This window comes from Mytilus galloprovincialis, chromosome 5 (genome assembly GCF_965363235.1).
Source record: "Mytilus galloprovincialis chromosome 5, xbMytGall1.hap1.1, whole genome shotgun sequence".
NCBI classification, from domain to species: domain Eukaryota; kingdom Metazoa; phylum Mollusca; class Bivalvia; order Mytilida; family Mytilidae; genus Mytilus; species Mytilus galloprovincialis.
The window spans coordinates 23,240,163-23,261,742 of NC_134842.1; the positions used below are offsets into that span (position 1 = coordinate 23,240,163).

Consider the following 21,580-nt stretch of genomic DNA (forward strand, 5'->3'; position numbering starts at 1 on the left):
CTTTAATTAAAGATTTAATTTTTACATTTTGTGTCCATTACACGCGCATTGTTTTGGACCCTAACTAAGATTCATATGAAAGCATATGGAGAACATAAGTGCAATTGGAACAAATATAAAGACATGGCCAAAACAAATCGATGAAATCCACATTATAACAGTACCACATTAGTCAGAATATTATGGAACACAAACAGCACGAATTGCCGAGGTAACATAGATGGTCATTCAGAAGAGTACGTCTCTTTGCTCCACATGTGTGTTATAACTATGTAGCGTTTGTATCGATAACACCACTATGTTGCTACGTTACTGACTTATGTATCCACATTCTCTTGTCGATAGGGTACAGATTCAATGTGAAATGGGAAGATATGGTATGATTTCAAGTGAGTTAACTATTCCCTAGAACCAACACTTCGTGCATATAATATAAGCAGCTATATGAAGAATGACAAGAAAAATCTAAATGCTAGTTTGTTACGTACCTAGTGTAGTTGCTATGCATCTGTAGGTATCTAGATCTTCGTTTGGTACAGTTTCATAACAGCTCTTATTTACTAGCATTTTTACACCTTCCTTTGTCCTGTTCAGGTGATGCGTATCTGTTGTGAAATCTTCATCATAAAAATAGGAATATAAATAATAGATATGCATTTCTGTGTAAAAAATCATGATGTCGAAACTGTAGTAATAAGGTAACATCCTGAAAGTTTTTCTGAGTATGGCTATATTCAAATATGTAATGAGTTCTGAAAGAAATAATCTATAAAACTCTTCGAACAAGTGTTTTGAAGATATTCGTACCCGAACCTTTTCTTCACTATAATATTGAAATTGATTCTGAATATAAGTAAAAGGAGTTAGTGGTTTGAAATTAGGTCAGACCTATGAATATTATGTCCGATCCTTAATTAGTATAATGGTTGAAAACGTGTAAAGGCAAATAAGAGAAAAACTAACGTAACTGATGTGCTTTTTGATAAAATGTGATAAGTTTAAGAGAAAAGGATAATTAGTAATAAAAAGATGTGGTATGATTGCCAATAAGACAACTATCCACTAATATATTATATTCAAATGAAGTGGATGTAACCTAAATTTAGATTTAAAGAAGTAGTAAAAATGTAATAATGAAAATTATAAGTAGATAGTTCTCAAAAGCATAACACATATCGCTGTTAAGTATTAGGACCTACAATACTAATGTTTGTTTGTTTTTCAAAACATCTCCAAATAAATATGATCAATATTACAGAATATTACTATACATAAAAATTAGAAATGTTTATTTTGTTTCTTCTTTTTAACCTTTTCTACGCACCGTTGTTTTCATTCAGTTATTTGAATGCCTACCAAAGAGTTGTTTCTCATAAACAGTGGATAATATAAAAGTTAAGACACATTAACTTCTTTGGTGTTGAATATGAATGTATTTTTCACTTTATTCAAATCAAAACTATGTACTGTCTTTGGATACTTTTCGCACATCAGGATGTTCTGGTTTTGGCGAGAAAAAATACTAAACATATGATTAGTAGAGTAACATGTTATGAACAACTTCTTGACAAAGGATCCCAATGATCCTCATTCAGACGAAATTAACAGAAGGTACTAGCAGTTTGATAGAGGGGCTCTACTATTCACCCTAGATCACTTTGAAAAAGGCATATTGTTTAATATACTTTTGAATTCTAACAATCATATGAGTCATAAAAAACTTGATATATTGCAGAAAAAATTAAAAAACAACACGTTTAACAATTCCTTGCGTCCGACGCGTTTTTATGGATTTACGTTCATCAGGAACGCTCAAAGCCAAACATTTGAAAGCCGAAGATGTAAAAATACCGAAATCGTTGAAGAGCTCTATGTCAAAAATACCTAAAATAAATAACCGAAATCCATCTAAAGCCAACTTTGCCTGAGGAAGTTGAAACCTTAGTTTCTTAGTAATTTTACAATCTATCAACGGACAATTTTAGTAAAGTTTGTTAAATCATGTCAGAACCGAAGTACTGACTATTGAGCTGATGATACCCTCATGAACTGATAGTCCATATGCAGAGGTATCGACCCAGTGATGTAAAAAATTGAAAACATCACGTTTAATGATTTCTTGCGTCCGAGGCGCTTTTCTGCATTTACCTTCATTAGAAACGCTCAACGCCAAACATTTGAAATCCGAAGATGTATAAGTAACGAAATCAACTTGCTTCAGCTGCACAGAGAGTTATGTTGGACAAACGGAGAACATGTTTTGTGAAAGAGTCAGGATTAACAAGCAGCATTAAACAAAATACAAAAATATCCCATTAAGTGAACATTTTGAAAATTTCACTGGAAGTAAGTTCAAATTCGTCGTGTTTTGTTGAATTGAAACTATAGACTAAGAAAGTATAGAAAATGAATAAGAGTAAGTACGACTAAACAATTGACAATGCTACGACAGATCCATCCATTGGATCACCAGTTTAGGTGCAACACGGATGAAAACACATATTATATTCGTAATTACCTATGCTATTGAGATAGCGAGATATCCATTTATGTATATATATGTGTGTGTATGTGTGTTTGTCTGTCTGTCTATTGAAAGTGACTCATGTAAATTATAGCTTGTCCGTTTGATTTAACATATATCGGGCGTTAAAATACTTATAAAGTGCCTAGAAATTCAAGCTTACAATTTTAGAGTAATTCTGATTCTTAATTTCCGTACCAAGCGGGCTAAAACCAGTACTTTTTACTTCTCACTTATATGTTGTTTCTTGTTTTCTATTATTTGTCTGTATGTCTTTTTTTAATTATAGCAATGACGTTGTCAGTTAATTTTTGATCTATGACTGTCCCTATGGTATCCTTTGCCCCTCCTTTTCTACGACATCACCGCATAACATTGCATAGCCGCCTTATCCCCTCCTCTTAAATAAGATGATAAAAATTAGATCTCGTACATTGAGTTATTTCCTTCTCTTACGTATTAAAATTTGACATTTTATTGAAATATTTTCAATGTGTAATGACAACTGCAAATTATAACTTGTCAATCGGATTTCTTTGGATTAATCGTTCATGTTTTACTGCTCTCGGTATAGGTATCTGGGGTCTTGTTCAATAATTACCTTCTGTTGGTACTTTACACATTTTGATATCTCCATTTTGGTTTGGAACTTCGGCATCATCTCGCTGATCTGCCGGGGGCTTTCTTTGATCAGGTATATTACTCTCTGATAACAAAATGAACTTATTTTACTAGTTGAGCAAATATGAATAAAGAGTAGGTTTTTTAAAGATGGTCCAGGTAAAAAAAATGTTATAAAACGTTCATTATTACATGACTTGCATACATGCTGATCTTTGAACGTTTATCGTGTACTGAAAAAGTTCTTTTGAAACATTTCGGAAATTTCTGTTATTTAAAAAAAAAAAATCAAGACGCTATCTATAGATTTAATTGAGAAGTTTTCCCAAGAGGCGTAACCTGTGTGTAATGGTGATACGATTTAGTTTTTACTTTATCATAACGTTACCCTTTTTCTGAATTTGAATAAATTAAGCTATATAGCGGTTCGCAAAAACAAATAATCTTTCGCGTATTTCTGTTTTCATCATGATATATTTGTATAATATAATGTATGAATGCATATTATTGATAAGTTCCGTCTATTTCAGTTGTTCTCTGGTGAAGAGTTGTCAAATTGCAATCATACCACATCTTATCAATTCTATATTGCGATGAACATAAATGCAGACATATTAAATACAAATATATGTTATGAACGAAGTATCTCATATAAAATTTGAAAATATACTACGGACAACAAAGTTGGCATATTAAATGATGTTAAGTCTATTATAAATTATAAATATTAAACAAATATGTTGTCCAATAAGGTACGTCACCTTTCAGAACATGTAAGGTCAGATACTATAAAATCAATAGATAATCAGTAATTCAAGTATTGTTTTCTCGGCGGCTCATACGAATGGACAGCCCTTGAACGGTATAAACTGTACGCTGTTATCGAGTTTAATGATTGCATAAAGTAGTAACAATGGATAAACATTTTGTCTATTATTTAAACTATTGCTAAAATGGTTTTTTTCTTCAAAATTACAGTTCTTTGATTAATTAGGCCCTATGTAGAACTATACACCACAAACAACCAAGTATTATATTGATTTTAAAAGAAAAAGCACGATAAATGTGAAGGCTAATGTCACGGCAATGATTTAACATTGCAGCATACAATATTAAACCCTACTTTATCCTCCTTTCAAATACCAAAATCAATTCAAATTTCCCCTCGCACTAAACACAAAACATAACAAGACATTGTACGAGATTCCATAACACAATGATATTTCTGCTCGACGAATACAATTACCTTCTTGGCAAACCCTATCTAAATTTCGGGTTCGATGCTCTTTCTAAACTCTTCAACTTTTTCCGTCTTTTAATAGAGATTAAAAAATAAAACATGTTAATTAAAAACTCATTGTCGGACACGAACTGATTGTGACACGACATAAAACGAAAAACGACAAAAAAAAAAAAAACACAACATGGAAAACTAAATACTAAGCAGCACTAGGTATGAGGTACTCTGATTAGTTTTGTAAATTGTGTATTGCCAACTGACTCTTATCTAACCCTAAGACATATCAAAATTCGTAAACTATCGGTCATGTCAATTGTATTGCGCGTCTTGCGTACAATATTTTAAGTTGCTATCTTATTTAACATAGTTCACGTTTTAACTATTACATATGATGTAGTAAAGCGTAGTAATTAAATTTCAGCTTACCAATATCAAAGTAGTCTAGAATAAATATCTTTGGTTTTTCTCTAAGACCTGCGACTTGCTCAAATTTAGTTGTGATTTCCTCGTGTTGTATCTTTTCTCCCTCGGTACCATATACTCCAGACTTGTCTCCGCTCGACACAACAATGACAAATAAAGCACGTATAGATGTAAATTCACATTTCGTTTCATTTTCCAAAATTGTAATAATTTCCTGAAAGAAACATCTCGGAGTAATTAGTCATGTACCTGCCATCATGAAAAAGGAAAACAAAATGTCTGATACTGATTGTTATTCATATTGTGTCATTTGTTAATACATCTATCACTTGCTCTTTTCAAAACAACAGACTTTTCTCGCTGTAGAAAGTTGCACTACAAAATTATCAAAACTGAGTTAATAGCAATTGTTTACAAGAAAATATCTAATTGCAAACCTGGCGTTTTACGATTTAACTTTGTTCTTCATATGGTGATGTTAAACCATAAACTATAAGACTAGGTTAACATGATAACTTACATTGGTCTTTAAAAAATTCCTTCGACAAAAGATAATCGAAAACATTTGGTGGTCACATACACTCCCTATATCATTGTTTTTAAACCCTGTTGTCAAATACCTTTACGGTGCATAGAGGGGAACTTTTTTGTTATTTATGTATTGTTATGTCATTGAACTTGGTTGTCTCCTATAAAACTATATGAAAAAGATCTAGATATGATCAAAGCTCCCAAACTGGTTCAATTGAATAAGACGCCTCACTGACCAAGCTTTTTTTAAATGATTATTTTTTACTTGTTATCGGTTCCTAAACACGCATTACTAAACCAACCAATCAGATGTTTGAACGCAGCATTTATTAGATCGTATTTATGATAGAAATGGATAATGTCAAACAAAACATATTTGCAAAGTATGGATAATTGCTACACCCTTCTTGATTTAGAAAAAAACCCTCATTATAGTATGATATACAATCCTTTGTTACATTTAATGGCTACATGATATATATGTTACAAATGATTATAGACGTGAGCCAAATACAACAATGTGCAGCAAATGAAATGAAAACTGAATTACACTTACAGATGATGATTGATTGAGATGTATCTTTAGGTCCCATCCCAAATTCTTTCCAATCATTTGAAGGGAGGTGATTTCAGTGTCCATATAAGACTTAAAGCTGTAGATAATTTTATCTTTACTCTTTTCGTTAAGTATGCATAACACTCGGCACTGTTTCTTTGGGTCTGCCTTATATATCTGTTAAAGAGAAAAACTATATATAGTGTTCTGAAATATATCTCAATATAGAGTAAACTGTTAAAAATTTGCCATATTGGTATAGACAGCAAAAACACATGCTACATTCCTCGCAATGTTGTTGTCCGCAATATGAAAAATAACGGACTTTTTTTAAAAACAAACAAACATCGTTTTTGATTTGAGTTTGGTATACATTAGGGACTTTCTTTAAAGCAAAGTTAAGTTAAGATAAGTTTAGGTAAGTCAAATTAAGTTAAGTTAAGTTTGATCATCCTGGTATCTATGATGAGTTTATTTATCATTATAGGAAATGATTTTTTCTCTTATGAAATTCAAATATGCACTTGTCCTGCTGTATTTTTAGTAGTAATTCTATTTTTTATGTTTTATTCATATGTAAAATACAAGATAATCAAACACCCAGTCCATTTATTTGATTTTAGTTTCAAGCAACCATATGTACAGGATTTAATTGTTTTATAACTTGATTTAGAAGAAATACCAACATAGTTAAATAATTGTATTAATTACACAATAATAACACAATTCCACAATTATTTTCTTGACATATGTCTGGTTTGTCATTCAAACAAAAAATAGTACAACATAATCATAAGAAAGCACTTATGAACCATTGCTCTGTTACAAATATTTCAACTTCGCTAAAAATAACAATCATGTAATTTAGGGATTTTTGTCTCTTTTTCAATTACGTTGGTAAGAAAGTTTTCAATGCATGTTAAGTTTATGATAGTTTTGATACAATTTAATAAGGCCGCCTTATTAAATTGTATCAAAACTATCATTAAGGTATTCAGTTTGTGTACAAGTTTGAATAATAATTTGATTATTATTATTTCAAAATATACCGCAGTGTTAAAATATATTACTTGTCCCCGAAATCAATAGTTTATACTTAAAAATACTGCATTGAAATATTGTATTCAAATCTTTTACAAAAAACACGACAAAATCTTGAAGGTAAGAGGCTATTTGATATCAAACAATACTTGGTAAAAGTTTAAAGCAGCATAATTCAAAAAACGCAATTATGGTTTACAAACTAAAACCGAGGGAAACACATCAACTAAAACAGGAAAACAAATGAACCAAAGGAACACTGAAGTGAAACAAAAACGAACACCAATATACATAGAAACAAACTGTGAAATATAAATCTAACAATTTAATGAGATTAATTTGGTATTACCCTGTCTGTCTGAACGATCTTCATCAATTGTGTCCTTGTATTTTTTTCGAATTTAACAAGAGAATTTGTCTCATCTGTAGGCCATTCTGTAATTATAACATGCCCAATAACTAGATATTTACCTCTATACAATGTAAAATAATGATAAATTAAATAAATAAACACTGATAACTGATTGAAAACATCATTTCAGTCTGCTAAATTTAGTTGTCATTTCATGTTTTATGTTTGCGCGCGTACAAAACATATACACCATACGTTTTCAATCTTATATGTCCTTATCTATTACCTCACTCAAGAAGCAGTTATGGAATTATTTTGGCTTTTTGTTATGATGAGGCAATATCATGTTCAAACACGTAACGTTGTTCAAAGTGTTGATTTCCAAACTAAAGATTTTATTTTCAATAATGATATACAATGTACAGTTCATCATAAGCCTATTTGGCTGGCTAAAAAAATGGTTGTATATGTGAATGTAATTGTTTGTTATAATTCAGATTGCTTTTTAATACTTGAATATTCGTTCATTCATTCATATACGAAAAGGGAAGCGTACAAGAATCCCAGCGGCACCCCGTTCTGTCTATAAAATTATTCATCTTGAAAGCGATTCCCGAAGGCCCGCAAAAAGGTTTCCTTTACGGCCTTTTTTTTCATTCGATGTTGCGGGTGAATTTTGCGGGAAATTTTCGCTATTTATAGATTTGTATTATGGTATGCTGAAATGGTCTTATGATATGGTGAAATGGTATTATGGTATGATGAAATGGTCTTATAGTGTAATCAAATAGTCTACTGGTATATATATGACACCTCGTGATATAAGAATTGTTAGCTTGATATTAAAATATGTCTTTATAAGATAGTTATATGACATAATAGTTTGACCAAATTGTACCATGTTGTATCGAGATGATATTATAGTATTCAAATTTATCGTTATAATATACAGGAGTGACAAAATAGTATGAAAAAGTTGCTTCATGTTATATTAAAATATCTTTAAAGTATAAAATGGATCTTTATGACATAGCAATATCACATAATAGTTTAGTTAAATGACAAATCAGTATGATTATGTAGCTCCATGTTATATCAAGATGTCTTCATGACATGAATTGTCATTGATATGGTTATATTTATAAATTTACTGTTTACAAATTTTTGAATTTTTTGAAATACTAAGGCTTTTCTTCCTCAGGCATAGATCACCTTAGCTGTATTTGGCAAAACGTTTAGGAATTTTGGTTCTCAATGCTCTTCAACTTCGTACTTTACTTTTTTTGCCTTTTTAACTTTTTTGGATTCGAGCGTCACTGATGAGTCTTTTGTAGACGAAACCCGCGTCTGGCGTATATACTAAATTTAGTCCTGGTATCTATGATGAGTTTATTCATAGTATGCAATATTTTCTTCATAACAAAGTGAAATGACAGAATAGTATGAAAAGATGGCCCCATGTTATATCAAAGTGTCTTTATAGTATATAAATTTATCTTAGTGATATAGCAAATTGACAGAGTATTGTAGTCAAATGTCGTTATAGTATAGAACATTTGCTTCATGATATATCTTTAGCCGTATTGATATGGTTATTGTAATCATATGGCAGCTGTGGCGTTCCATACTAAAGCCTGATGTAACAGTTATATTAAAGACAATAACAATCAAAACCAAGGAGTAAACAAAGACTCACAAAACCAAAGGACATTTACATCAACAGTTATAAATAATAAATAAGAAACAACACGAACTCCACTCAAAACCGGGAGTGAAAGATATGATGATCAGGAAGTGTATGTTCAACAATGTTTGAATTAAATAGTTATATTGACTAAAACATTCCTTAATTGCCGCTAAGTTTCATACCAAGTCATTAGCTAGAGATTATCCAAACAGGTTGCAGCTGATCCCTTTCCATTTATCCACAACTGCATGTTGATATATAGTAAGAAGAAGGTGATTTTTTTTGTTTTTTTTGCATAATCCATAACACCTTAATTGCTTATTCATATTAAATACATAAAGTGTTCCTATTCAAAAATAAACTTTCAAATATTCAAGAGTAACAACCTGGAATGTTTGACTAAATAATATTATGAAAATAAGTAAGTTATATACATAAAATATCAAATGGTAAATTTCTTTTAACTTTACAAAATGAAAATACCTTAATCAAATGTATGTTGTCTCCTTCTTGAATGCATATATTCTAATTCAGTATGTACACTATATGTGTCTACTGTTGTACGTACTTTCTTTGGGTTTTTTCTCGATTTGTCTAAATGGTTTTTCAGGGCCTCAGAGAAGACAATTTTGTTGAATATAGAATTTATTTATTTATTTATTATATTGCCATTGTTCATGTTCAAGGTTACTAAACATTAGAAGTATTAAAGTAATAATAGGGTATAATATTAACATTGTTGCTTATATGAATATAAAAAATGGCGACAGCAAAAAAATACAACAGAGTAAGAACTGGAAGACTATTGCAAAAAAGAGGTTTTAATAGATCAATTATATTTTAACATTTAAACACGGTCCAAATGTGTCCCCTATTAAAAACAGACATAAAAAAGTTTGATAAAATTCAGGTATAACAATTCGGATTTTGTTGCATTCGAAATTTGAAAATCATTTCAAAATAAGAGATGTATATTATCATGTTAAGCTCTGATGTCTGAAAATTCTAAACACATATATACCGTGAGTATCACCAACTCATAGCATCTACCTCAGTAAAGTTCTGATCTGATTTTTCTTTAATAAAATTTGATGTATATTCTTTCTGAATTATTTTTAATATTAGCAGCTATTTATGCCCCTCATGCATAGCTCTGATATCTTGTTTAGGTTACTTTTACTGCTACGACATTAATTATCAAAATACTTCCGGTACAGTAGTAGTTATACTAAAAATGTTATTATCTGTATACCTGGAAACAATTGGCTTTTCAATAGCCCAGGACTGTTACATATGACTTCTGGTCGGTCATCTATTGATACACTTGATTTTAAACATCTGCTTTGTAACGTAGGTGAATCTGTCTTGCCTACAATATAAATTTTGTTATTACCCGATTACTTTTAGTATAAATCGCGAAAGTCAAAGTTTTGTTAAAAGTTAGCTTATAATTGTGACTAATTCAATATTAATTCATGTCATCACAGAAGTGTTTACTACTGGTCTGGTGATACCCTTGTGTTTGAAATGGTTTGCTATCATTTATTTCCCGTTATTATCACCAACCAATACCATCTACCTCAGTAAAGTTCTGAGTAAAACTGATTTTTCTTTAATAAAATTTGATGTATATTCTTTCTGAATCATTTTTTGATATTAGCAGCTATTTATGCCCCTCATGCATATCTCTGATATCTTGCTTAGGTTACTTTTACTGCTACGACATTAATTATCAAAATACTTCTGGTACTGTATACCTGGAAACAATTGTCTTTTCAATAGTCCAGGACTGTTATTCATGACTTCTGGCCGGTCATCTATTGATACATTTGATACTAAACAACTGCTTTGGAACGTAGGTGAATCTGTCTCGCCTGCAATATAAATTTTGTTATTACCCGATTAACTTTCGTTAGTGTTGTCAAATCGTACAGTTTTGCCTAACCGGTTACTCGGATCATCGTTCCACCAATTAACCGGTTAACCGGTAGTTAAGTTTATGTGTGAAGGCCTTATCTATAGTATCCTACAAATGTTCATTTTCATAAAACGATGATTTAAAGTTTGTCTTTTTGTCATTTAAAGACTTGTCTGTAAGGATTCCTGGCGAAATTTGACTTTTAATAATTCAATACATCGTATCTTCTATAGGTTTTACCTCATGAATAGATTACCTGAGCTCTATTTGGCAAAACTTTTAGGAATTGTTGGTCCTCAATACTCTTCAACTTCGTACTTTATTTGGCCTTTTTAACATTTTTTGATTCGAGCGTCACTGATGAGTCTTTTGTAGACGTATAAAATTTTATTCCTGGTATCTACGATGAATTTTTTTGTAATAACTTTGGAAAAATAATAAAAAACTTGAAGCCTTTTACCCGTACAATCAAGTATACATTCACGTTGATAAGCATTTCACAATTTTTGAGTTGGCATTTCCTTTAAAGTGTAATGAATCCTTGCTCGATGAAGGTTGCACATTCAGATGTAGTCCAAGTTATATTAGATAACACGATTATTAAATGATTTCAACACACATTTATATCAAAACTATTGAAATTGAAAAAAAAGTCCGGTTAACTGGTTAGCGTTTTTGGTATTCGGTATTCCGTCCTTCCGAGGGTTAACCGGTTAAACGACTAACTGTTGACAACACTGCTTTTCGTATATGTAAACTCTTAACTTTAGCATAAAAGTTATTCACAAACACACAACAAACTGATACCGAGATAAGCAAAAAAAAAATTTTTCAATATATCATTTCATAAACGAGAGGGAAAATCTACCAAGAGGGACATGCAAACTTAAAAGTTGAAAACAATATGGAAATGTTCTAGCAAAAATTAACAACCGTAATAGACAATTAGTCCACAAAACACAACATAACTAATCAACATAATAAGCAACGCCCCCTACCAAATACTAGGCCGAATAGAAGTTTCATCAGCAGGGTACGCATATGTAGTTCCACATATGGTAACCATTGCTCGTGTTAGAACAAACCCGGTGACAAAATATGTACCAACCTCATGTACTGCTTTGAATTCTCGTAATGTTTGTCGTTACTTGTCTTTTTCAGGTTTATTAGCTACATCTACAGTGAGATTTGTACCATGAATGTTACTATTTGTTTACCTTCATTCAATGTTTTACTTGATGAAACAGGTTTGTTGTCAATGACATCGTGTTCATCATTTGAATCACTAGTCTCCAACATTTGTAAATTTGTCTCGCCTGCAATGTAAATATAGTCAAATAATACTGTTTGCTGATTCCAAAAGAAAATGGTTACTATATACTTTTGTCAGAAGGAAGGTGCTATTTTGGGTCTATATTCCTCTGTTTAATTGCACATATAATGACAATTTCACTTCCGGTATAACAATCAAAAAGTTACGTAACGTTTGACTGACCTTTTCAAAGCAAAGATCCCATGACTTTATAATTTATAAATATGAATTTATAAAAAAAGGTCAAAAACTAGAACGTTGAATTTCCTATGACAATGACCTAAATGTCATGGTCATTAAGCATGGACCTCAAATAAAGATATCCTAGGTCTCTCTTATATATGGTTAGCGAGTTATGTCATCTCACAATAAAGCCATTTTTTTAAAGAAAGAGAAGAGAACACTCCCATTTTATGTCAGCTTAGACGTGCAACCAAAATGTAAGTTTTAAAATTGATTGATTGATTGTTGATGCTTCTCGTACATAAGAACACATCTGCACCCGGAACACCCAAAGTAAATAAAGAAATAACGCAGGTTGTGTAAAAAAACAATGAGTGAATTCATAAGTCATGCGACACAAAAAAATTAAACGCACAAACGCATGTAATGAGAATACTGGTAAATGAATTAAAAGGTCTCTTGTATTGAGACTGACAATTCATTTATATAACAATTATAAATATAATATATGCATATCATTAGTAATAACTGAATAACATGCGTTCATCAAAACAAGCAAGCTAAAACACATTTTACCATAGCTATTAAAAATACCAAAGCACTAGGAAATAGTAATTGAAACAAGAGCAAACAATTAACGAACACTTAAAGCTAGATGACTTCAGCTTTGAGACAGCAAAGCTATTGTTTTCATGAGCTACAGAAATAGTTATCTAAAGAACACCATTTTGACTTCTCGTAAAGCTGAAGCTACTTTTGTCATACCTTTTTGTTCGTTGTCGATAGCTGTCTTCGATAATTTTGAATCTAAAATTATATTAATTTCTTTAAAATTAAGCGTATTGTGTAAGAACTAACGACTTTATATTATTACAATTTAATGTGTTCTGATTTTAAGTGTTGGAAGTTAACGTTACTCAATTAATTGTTCGTATGTGTTAAAATAGTTATTGTAAACTAATCTGAACGCTTGTTCTTGTAGATTTTCAGTTAATTTAGTGTTGTACTCGTTACAAAAGTGTCATGTACGTGGGAATGAGCAGACACCTTAGATTTAAGATAATGAGAATTGTCTTGTTTTTATAGAGGCTAGTACTGTGTTGACAGCTGTTGTCAAATTCGAGATGAATTCTAAAAATGAGCGGAGGAAGCTGTATTCTTCATATATATAATATTTTTCACGGAAATATATCAATGGAAGCTAATCAGAAAATATAAGACTGATATTAAATGCACCTCAAAATTTTACCTGTATGTGAAATTAAATTATCATGTGTCTTTGATCTTCTTGGTTTAAGGGCATACGATACAGTTACAGGGCAAGTGATAAAGTTGCTAACGTAAAATTTTATTTTCGCGACGTCAAATTTTGACATATCGTGAAAAGATTATTTTGTTTGACTGATTGTTATTATTCAAACTGATTTAACTTGGAAAAGAATTCGTGAACCCTTTTTTTAAAATGACATTCGGTTTGATAACGCATCAAAGTTATCTGTACTAATTTTCATGAAAAAGTCAATAGTGCATTTTTTTTTAAATTTGATAAATTTACAGCAAAACAATTATGCTTTTTCAACATTCATGAACATTGCGTCGTTTTAAGAAGTTCACTATGACAAGCACGATAAAGGAGTAGGTCCGGTAAGGGCCGATTTTGGCCTCAAATTTCAGGTTCATCTAACGAAAATTTTTGGACACTTTTTAAACACTTAAAAGTGTCTGCTTCAATTGATTCGATTAGTTTATGTGAAAGATTTTAACTGATTTAATAATTAAAAACGCTCTGATTCATTCTTAAATATGAAAAATCTATCAAATATGCAAAAAAACGTTAAGTTTCAGATGGTTTTTGACAAAAATGAAAGTGGCCGCATCCGTGTTTATCCTCAACCTTTATATATTTTTTGTATTATCATCAAATACAACTTACTTTTCAATATTATGAATGAACACAAATGCGGCCACTTTCATTTTAGATGGAAACCGTCTAAAATTAACCAAAATGCTAAGGTTTTTAAGATTTCAGTAATTTAGGATGACTCAATGTTGCTAGAACGCGATATTTGTGCATTGTATTGTCAAAAACAGCCCATATTTATGTAGCAGAAGCATTTTACTTTCTAAAATATAGCTTAAAGATTACATTTTCACAATTTTGTAAAACTGCTATATTTTGGGGCAAAAAGGGGTCTTACTTAACCTACTCCTTTGAGCTATTTCTTTAAAATAATAATCGTAAATTTATTGGATACTCGTATAAAACAGAAATTAAAAATAATTTGACAAAAAACAGGTTGTGTTTATCTTTTAAAACAAAACAATTTCTGTCGGAAGGAAAAATACGTTCACAAATCCAAATATTTAGAAATATGGGGTATTAGTTTAGTTTAAGGACAGTTCATTTGAAAAAAATAATAAAAAATATATGTCACCGATGAAATAAAAAAGTTATTTCAATTTTTATACAAAAAAAATGCATTTGTTCACCAAAGGAAGATAATTTGGAGCTTTTTCAATAATATAAAATTTTCAACTCATCTAGGGCTTAAACGAATATAAGTGTTTGGTCTAATAGTGTTATACACTAGATTTGTAATGAAAAAACAATTGTTTAAATTTTTGCTGATTTTTTTGTACCTTCGAGCCTCCTTTACACACATAACATACATACAACACATCTGTGTTTTAGATTTTAAATCTGACAAACATGAACAAAATGTAGTTGATAATCAGTATAGTAAGTCATACTGACATAAACACTTTTTTCCCCGGTAAGATATTACTTGATTTATTTCACTTGACTGGGCGGAGTTTAACCAGTTCGCTCATAATAAACCAGTTCATCTATAGATAGGTGTTTTAGGATAAACTCATCAATGAAGTGTCCAGTCATTCTTTTGTGAATACCTTTGATGACACTGATAGGTGATTAGAAATCAGTAATAATTATAACGGCAATCATCCTTATCACACACATCTTTAAATAGACTGTCCTTATGCAAATTAAAACGTAAGCTCCGCCCGATCAGTTGAAATAACATTGGTAATACAAAGTATGTAAAATAAAAGAAACAAAGGAATAAAGGTAAACAAAATGAAAACAAATCACTATAATATACAGCTCAAGCATTTTATTTGCACCACTGATCCAACCTCCTCAGGAACCTTCAAGGCTATATGTCTGAAAGCGAGATGCACATATACTCAGCCCAATAAAGAGACACATAACCAAATGGAAGATTTTTGTACGTTAAAAAATGCAAACACTGTAAAGTAAATTAAATAATACACACATGATCAGAAATATTGTATGAGATGAAAACGTTTATTTGTGTAACATCATTTAATATAATACCACTATGGTCATGCATGTTTACAACAATAACAATACAAATACTCGATAAAAAAATCAATAAAGTATAGATAATTTAATTAAATTTTTTCTGTTGGTTTGTCCATTATACTGGAACAATAGTTGATTGATGGCAGGATTAGAAAATAATATTTGTATTTAACACTTAAAGCTGGATAATTATTATTCCAGATCTTACTTACTTTATTTATCTAAACATATGTGATAGATACATTTATATAAACATAGCTTAATTGACAAAGCGATAGTTTATCCTTTTGGTTGTTTTCATATTATGTGACATAGGAACTTACATTCTTGATTTGGTCGATTCTTCTTGTCTTTTGGTGCTTTGGTTCTTATTTTATAATAAATCAAGAAACCAACAACTGTCCCTAATACAAAAATAACTCCAATGGTAATACCAGCACTAAATTCAAATGGATAAAAATAAACTAGATTAAATAAAACACACAAACATTTGTTATATCTGTCAAACGTTTTAGATATGTTGGGTTTTTTTTTTTAAGAATTAGGTAAAGTTATATAGATTCAATTGAAACCTAAGATGTAGATGTTAATCAGAATCAAATCATAAAGAATCAAACAAAATAATAAATGTAATTTGTAAATCAAAGTTACTTTAATCACCCTTAGTGTTTAGTGGGTTTCGTGTTGCTCATTCTTTAGTTTTCTATGTTGTGTCATGTATTTTATTGTTTGTCTATTTGTCTTTTTCATTTTTAGCCAGGCGTTGCCGGTTTATTTTCGATTTATTAGTTTGACTGTCCCTCTGGTATCTTTCGTCCCTCTTTTAAACAATATCGTTGACTCAATCTGAGAATTTCTTTATTTTCGAAAAACCAGAAATTTGAAAACAAAGCATTCATGATTTATCGCCCTTCATGTAATAATGACGATGTATAATTACATTTACTATAACAGGCGTGATATTCCTATCATAACGAATTTTCTATTTTATGCAATAAGATTGAATATCAAATCTCTTTACTGCACTTACAACCAAAAAGTTACGAAAAATTAATAATGTTTGGTCAGACTTCAAATAAAATAACAAATCTCGCTAGATCACAGCTGTCTTATCCTGTCCATATTTGTAAGGCCTTCGTTTTGCTTATTCTGTATTATACCGTTTCATGAGCGTCATTGACGAGTCTTATGTAGACGAAATGCGCGTTTGGCGTATCTAATTATAATCCTGGTATCTTTGATAACTATTTATGAGACTGTTGTTTTGCTTTTGCTTATTTATATGATGTGACAATCCTTATTGGTACCTCCTGAGTTTTATGAATATCTTTCTATATCATAATCATTTTGGTTCAGATAATTGGCTTTGAATTAGGTATAAAACATAAATATATTAGATCATCTTATTTTAGTGCGCTAAAGCATATATATTAACCATGATACAGCTCTATAGATAATAATCCAAAAGCTTACTGGGAACTAGGATTTGAATGGAGACAATTTAATGAGTTAGATTTCCAAATTTCTGAAAAAGAGGTTCTTGATGCAGTGAAATCTTAAAAAATAATTAAAAAAACACCTGAAGATTTGATAAGTATCAAAGAGATTTTATAAATTTCTAAATTTTTCTCAACAGCTAACAGACTTATTTATAAATTTTAGAAAAACAGGGCATTATATCCCAAGAACAAAACGGATTCCCTAAAGGTAAAATGACAAGTGATCATATTTTTGTCTGGCAAACACTAATAGACCAGCATACACAAAAAGGCACGGTCTTGGTTTGTAACCCGGATTTGTTTTTTCTTAATCGATTTATGACTTTTGATCACCAGTATACTACTGTTGCCTTTATTTATCAAAATCGTTATATGGATATAAGAAGGTGTAATATGAGTGCCAATGAACATCCAACTCACAATTTGTAAAAGTAAATCATTATAGGTCAGAGTATTGAAAATCAGGCTTCGTTGGCTTTAGAAGAGCTTTTGGTACTGTTAATCATAGAGGACTGTTTTGTAAATTAAGTTAAATTGGAGTAGGAACCCATTTTCATAATACAATCAAAAATGCTTATTTTAATATATGATTAATTATATGTATAAAAACATAAAACATATCAAAAGCAGACTTTAGATCATGTATTTGAGCAAGACAATAATATAATCTTGGACCGAGTTCCAGTAAAGGATTAGATGAAACCAGTGACCCAGTATTGCTATCAAATGTTTCATGTGATTGTCTTCTTTATGCTGATGACCTTGTACTGCTTTCTGAATCTAAAATGGCTTACAAAAAAACATAAAATACTGTGGATTCATATTCGTTGGATACCCTTTTTTGTTGATTTCGTGGGTACAGTTAAACCACGAAATTAAATGTTCAAACAATGACAAATTTCCTTAAGGCTTGTTTGGAGAATTCAGCAAAACCACGAAATTAAATATCCACGAACATATAAGTTTTCCTCCATCCATGAAAATTGGTTAATCATAAAATATTTCAAAACTTGACAATAAATCTCTTTTTATTTGGCTAAAAATTTTCGATAATGACAGTAGTAGTGTAGTGCCTGTTCTGGAACAGCTTCCGGTTTAATCTTATGCCTGTTCTGGAACACTTCCGGATTGAGTAATGATCTAAGGACACAGGAGGTCAATCAAAGTTCAAATAAGTGACATTCCAGCAATTGTCAGAATGATGTCATCAAGAATGTTGTAACCTTAGGAATGTGTAGAATGTGTGTATTTTGATTTTATGAATATACAGTATACATAGGTATACCTCATTCAGTAATATGTTGTTTGGATAGCAAGTAAATGGCTTGGGAAAAGATACGATGATTAAAACACATTAACATTTATTCAAAGCTAACATGCATGTTTCAAGTACCTTTATCATTTTTAAGTTAACATCATGTTTTCAATAAACTATATGTATATATAATATAAAATTACGATTTTTATCCAACGCAATTATAGGTTTGAACGTAGTTTTCAATTTAGACTCGTTTATATATAATATATATATATAAGTCGTCTAAATATCAGCACAACAAAGTTAGATCTGTAAATTTGCTTTCGCAAATGTTTTGTTCTTCCTTCGTCAGGATTAGAACTCATGGCACTAATATATCGTGCCATCAAATCGCCTCGCACTATGTCCGATGCGAAAGACCACTCAACCACCTAGGCTTTACTATGGTACATTGTTTTAAAATATGTTACCTGAGGTTTTTTTTCATTGAGAAAATTATGCAGTGTATAGTTGTTAAACATCAATATATAAACATATAAACATATAACATGTATAACCTGATATAGTATTCAAAAATATGTTACCTGAGATAGCTTTGATTTAAAGAAATACACCAGTCAAGGACAATTATGTGATGAATACTATTATGTATTTACACTATATGTTGACATTAATGGCATGATGTGTAAAATAGACGATAAACAACTATACATGTCAACATCAATAATATTCATACATATGATAAAGTCTTTAACATATGTAAAAAACAAATAAAAAAAACCCGATAAAATTGCAAACGTACCTGAAACGAAATATTTTGAGCTCATTAAATCGATATATATATTAAACTTTAAACTATAAATTAAATTTTGAACTGATATAAGGTATGAAAAAAGTTACTTTATTTTTTTTCTTCTTTGAAACAGGTTTCTAAATAAAAATAAATAAATTGATTTTTTTTTAAAGAATTGCACCAATATATCAAAGAATCATAGAATAAGTATCAAATGAAATCCATAAAAACAATCAAAGTATACACATGGTCATATAAAAAATAATTTGATAAAAAAATATATCTGAAACACGGCAAAACCATAAAAATGCGACAATATTCTGTATACTAAACTTGGATAAACTATTAACTATGTAAAATGAGACATATATATATATAAACAATCAAAAGAATGACTTAAATATATAACTGTAATTTAAAACATAAAAATTTGTCTATAAACCCATCAAGCGCAAGACTAAAAAAAATATCATTTTCATAAACACCATCTATTTTAATTGAAATACCCGACCATGTAATAACTAAAGGTGTGACATATCACATATCACAAAATTGATTTATGTAAAAACACGACACATACCACATTTCATGTAAAAGAAAAAACAGCAAAAACTTCCTTTCAGAACTGTCTCGAATATCTGGAATAAAAGTGGGGAATGGTAAAAAAAAAGATTTATGTATTGATAGTTAAGTTCTATCTTTACATATTAAATAAAGGCAACAGTAGTATACCGCTGTTCAAAACTCATAAATCCATGGACAAAAAACAAAATCGGGGTAACAAACTAAAACCGAGGGAAACACATTAAATATAAGAGGAGAACAACGACACAACACCGAAACGCAACACACACAGAAACGGACCAAGCAATAGACAAAATGTTGTTAATATTATCAACACTAAGTATGTTAAGGTATCATATAAAAAATAAGTTATATAAAAAGATCATATATTAAGAAAATAATTGACATAAATAAGTGTTTAATTATATAGATGAGAACGTTTACAACTTAATGATTTTATATGCATTGGTAAAGCTAGATTTTTAACATGCATTTTGAAACATTAAGGAACTCTCAAAAAGAAGCAATAAGATTGATAAAAAGAACTTCACATACAAAATTTACACAAACAAAATTTTCCAATCTATAGTATTGTATTTATGTACGCTTTTTTGTATCTGTTTCTGAATAAAATATTGTTTACACTAAAATTTGACAAGTTTGGTCTTATAACTGTGGTTTTTTTTTTTTTTGTCTTTGAGACCTTCTCAGTACTTCCATTTCATTGACATATGGTATTGATTGATTCTGAAGGGAGTATTTGTTTATTCTGATCAAGTGCTGGAGCAATGGGATGGTCCTGACCAGCCTATGGTTTGTCATCTTGTTGTGCAGCAGGGTTTTCTTGGTGGTTAAGTAAACTTTGAAGTCTTTGTACAAATTTTCTTATAATTTCTATGATACCTTCAACAATCATCACCACAGCTAAGATATATTCTGTAAAAATAGTATTATCTACTTATTATTACATCTCTTGTTTCATCTATTGATATTCCATCATCAATTGATGTATAATCCTCATTTTACTTCTATCCAGTTGAAATTGTTCCATTTGAAATTCTTCAATAGGAACTCCTTTTCTTTTGATATTTGATTATGAATAATGTTGAAGTGCTCAAAATGATTATCAAAACTGAAAAATAAGAACAATGTCCAAATATCATGGCTCGCACATTTCAATTATCTTTTTTTTCTGCCACAAGATATGATATGAATAGTTTTATTTTGAAGACACAATATAACATAACTCCAAATGCTATAGCAAACACCACTGAAAAGGGAAAAAAATAAAGATAGTTATTCTGAACTTACCTTTCTTCTCAGTGTTTTATTGTGTAATTATATTTTCCTTTTCTGTGATATTTTTTTCTTTAATTGTATTTCTTTTGTTTAAGTTGTATTTCTTTTTTATGAATATGTTTTTTTCTTTAACTGTATTTCTTATGTTTAAGTTGGATCTATTTTTTATAAATATGTTTTTTTTTTCTTTAATTGTATTTCTTTTGTTTAAGTTTGTATTTATTTTTTGTGAATGTGTTTTTTTTTTTTGTTTTTTTTTTTTTTTTAATTGTATTTCTTTTGTTTAAGTTTGAATTTATTTTTTGTGAATGTGTGTGTTTTTTTTTTTTGGCTAAATTTATCATAACATGTCAACAATTCTATTGAATACCTACTTCTTTTTTTTATTAATACATTTTATGAACGTTTACTTAAATATATATCCTACCAAGCT

At 30.0% G+C, this 21,580-nt stretch overlaps 1 protein-coding gene across 1 annotated transcript in view; it reads right to left on the bottom strand.

The window, feature by feature from the left end:
* LOC143074397 (uncharacterized) overlaps positions 1-21,580 on the bottom strand; it is a 50,296-nt gene that overhangs the window by 2,080 nt on the left and 26,636 nt on the right. The window contains exons 4-13 of the mRNA XM_076249876.1: positions 16,058-16,173; positions 13,154-13,195; positions 12,111-12,209; positions 10,733-10,849; positions 10,228-10,344; positions 7,286-7,371; positions 5,896-6,072; positions 4,812-5,022; positions 3,126-3,230; positions 489-617 (exon numbers count right to left, since the gene is read on the bottom strand). Coding sequence (XP_076105991.1) covers positions 489-617; positions 3,126-3,230; positions 4,812-5,022; positions 5,896-6,072; positions 7,286-7,371; positions 10,228-10,344; positions 10,733-10,849; positions 12,111-12,209; positions 13,154-13,195; positions 16,058-16,173 — 1,199 coding nt within the window. The remainder of the gene's footprint in view (positions 1-488; positions 618-3,125; positions 3,231-4,811; positions 5,023-5,895; positions 6,073-7,285; positions 7,372-10,227; positions 10,345-10,732; positions 10,850-12,110; positions 12,210-13,153; positions 13,196-16,057; positions 16,174-21,580) is intronic.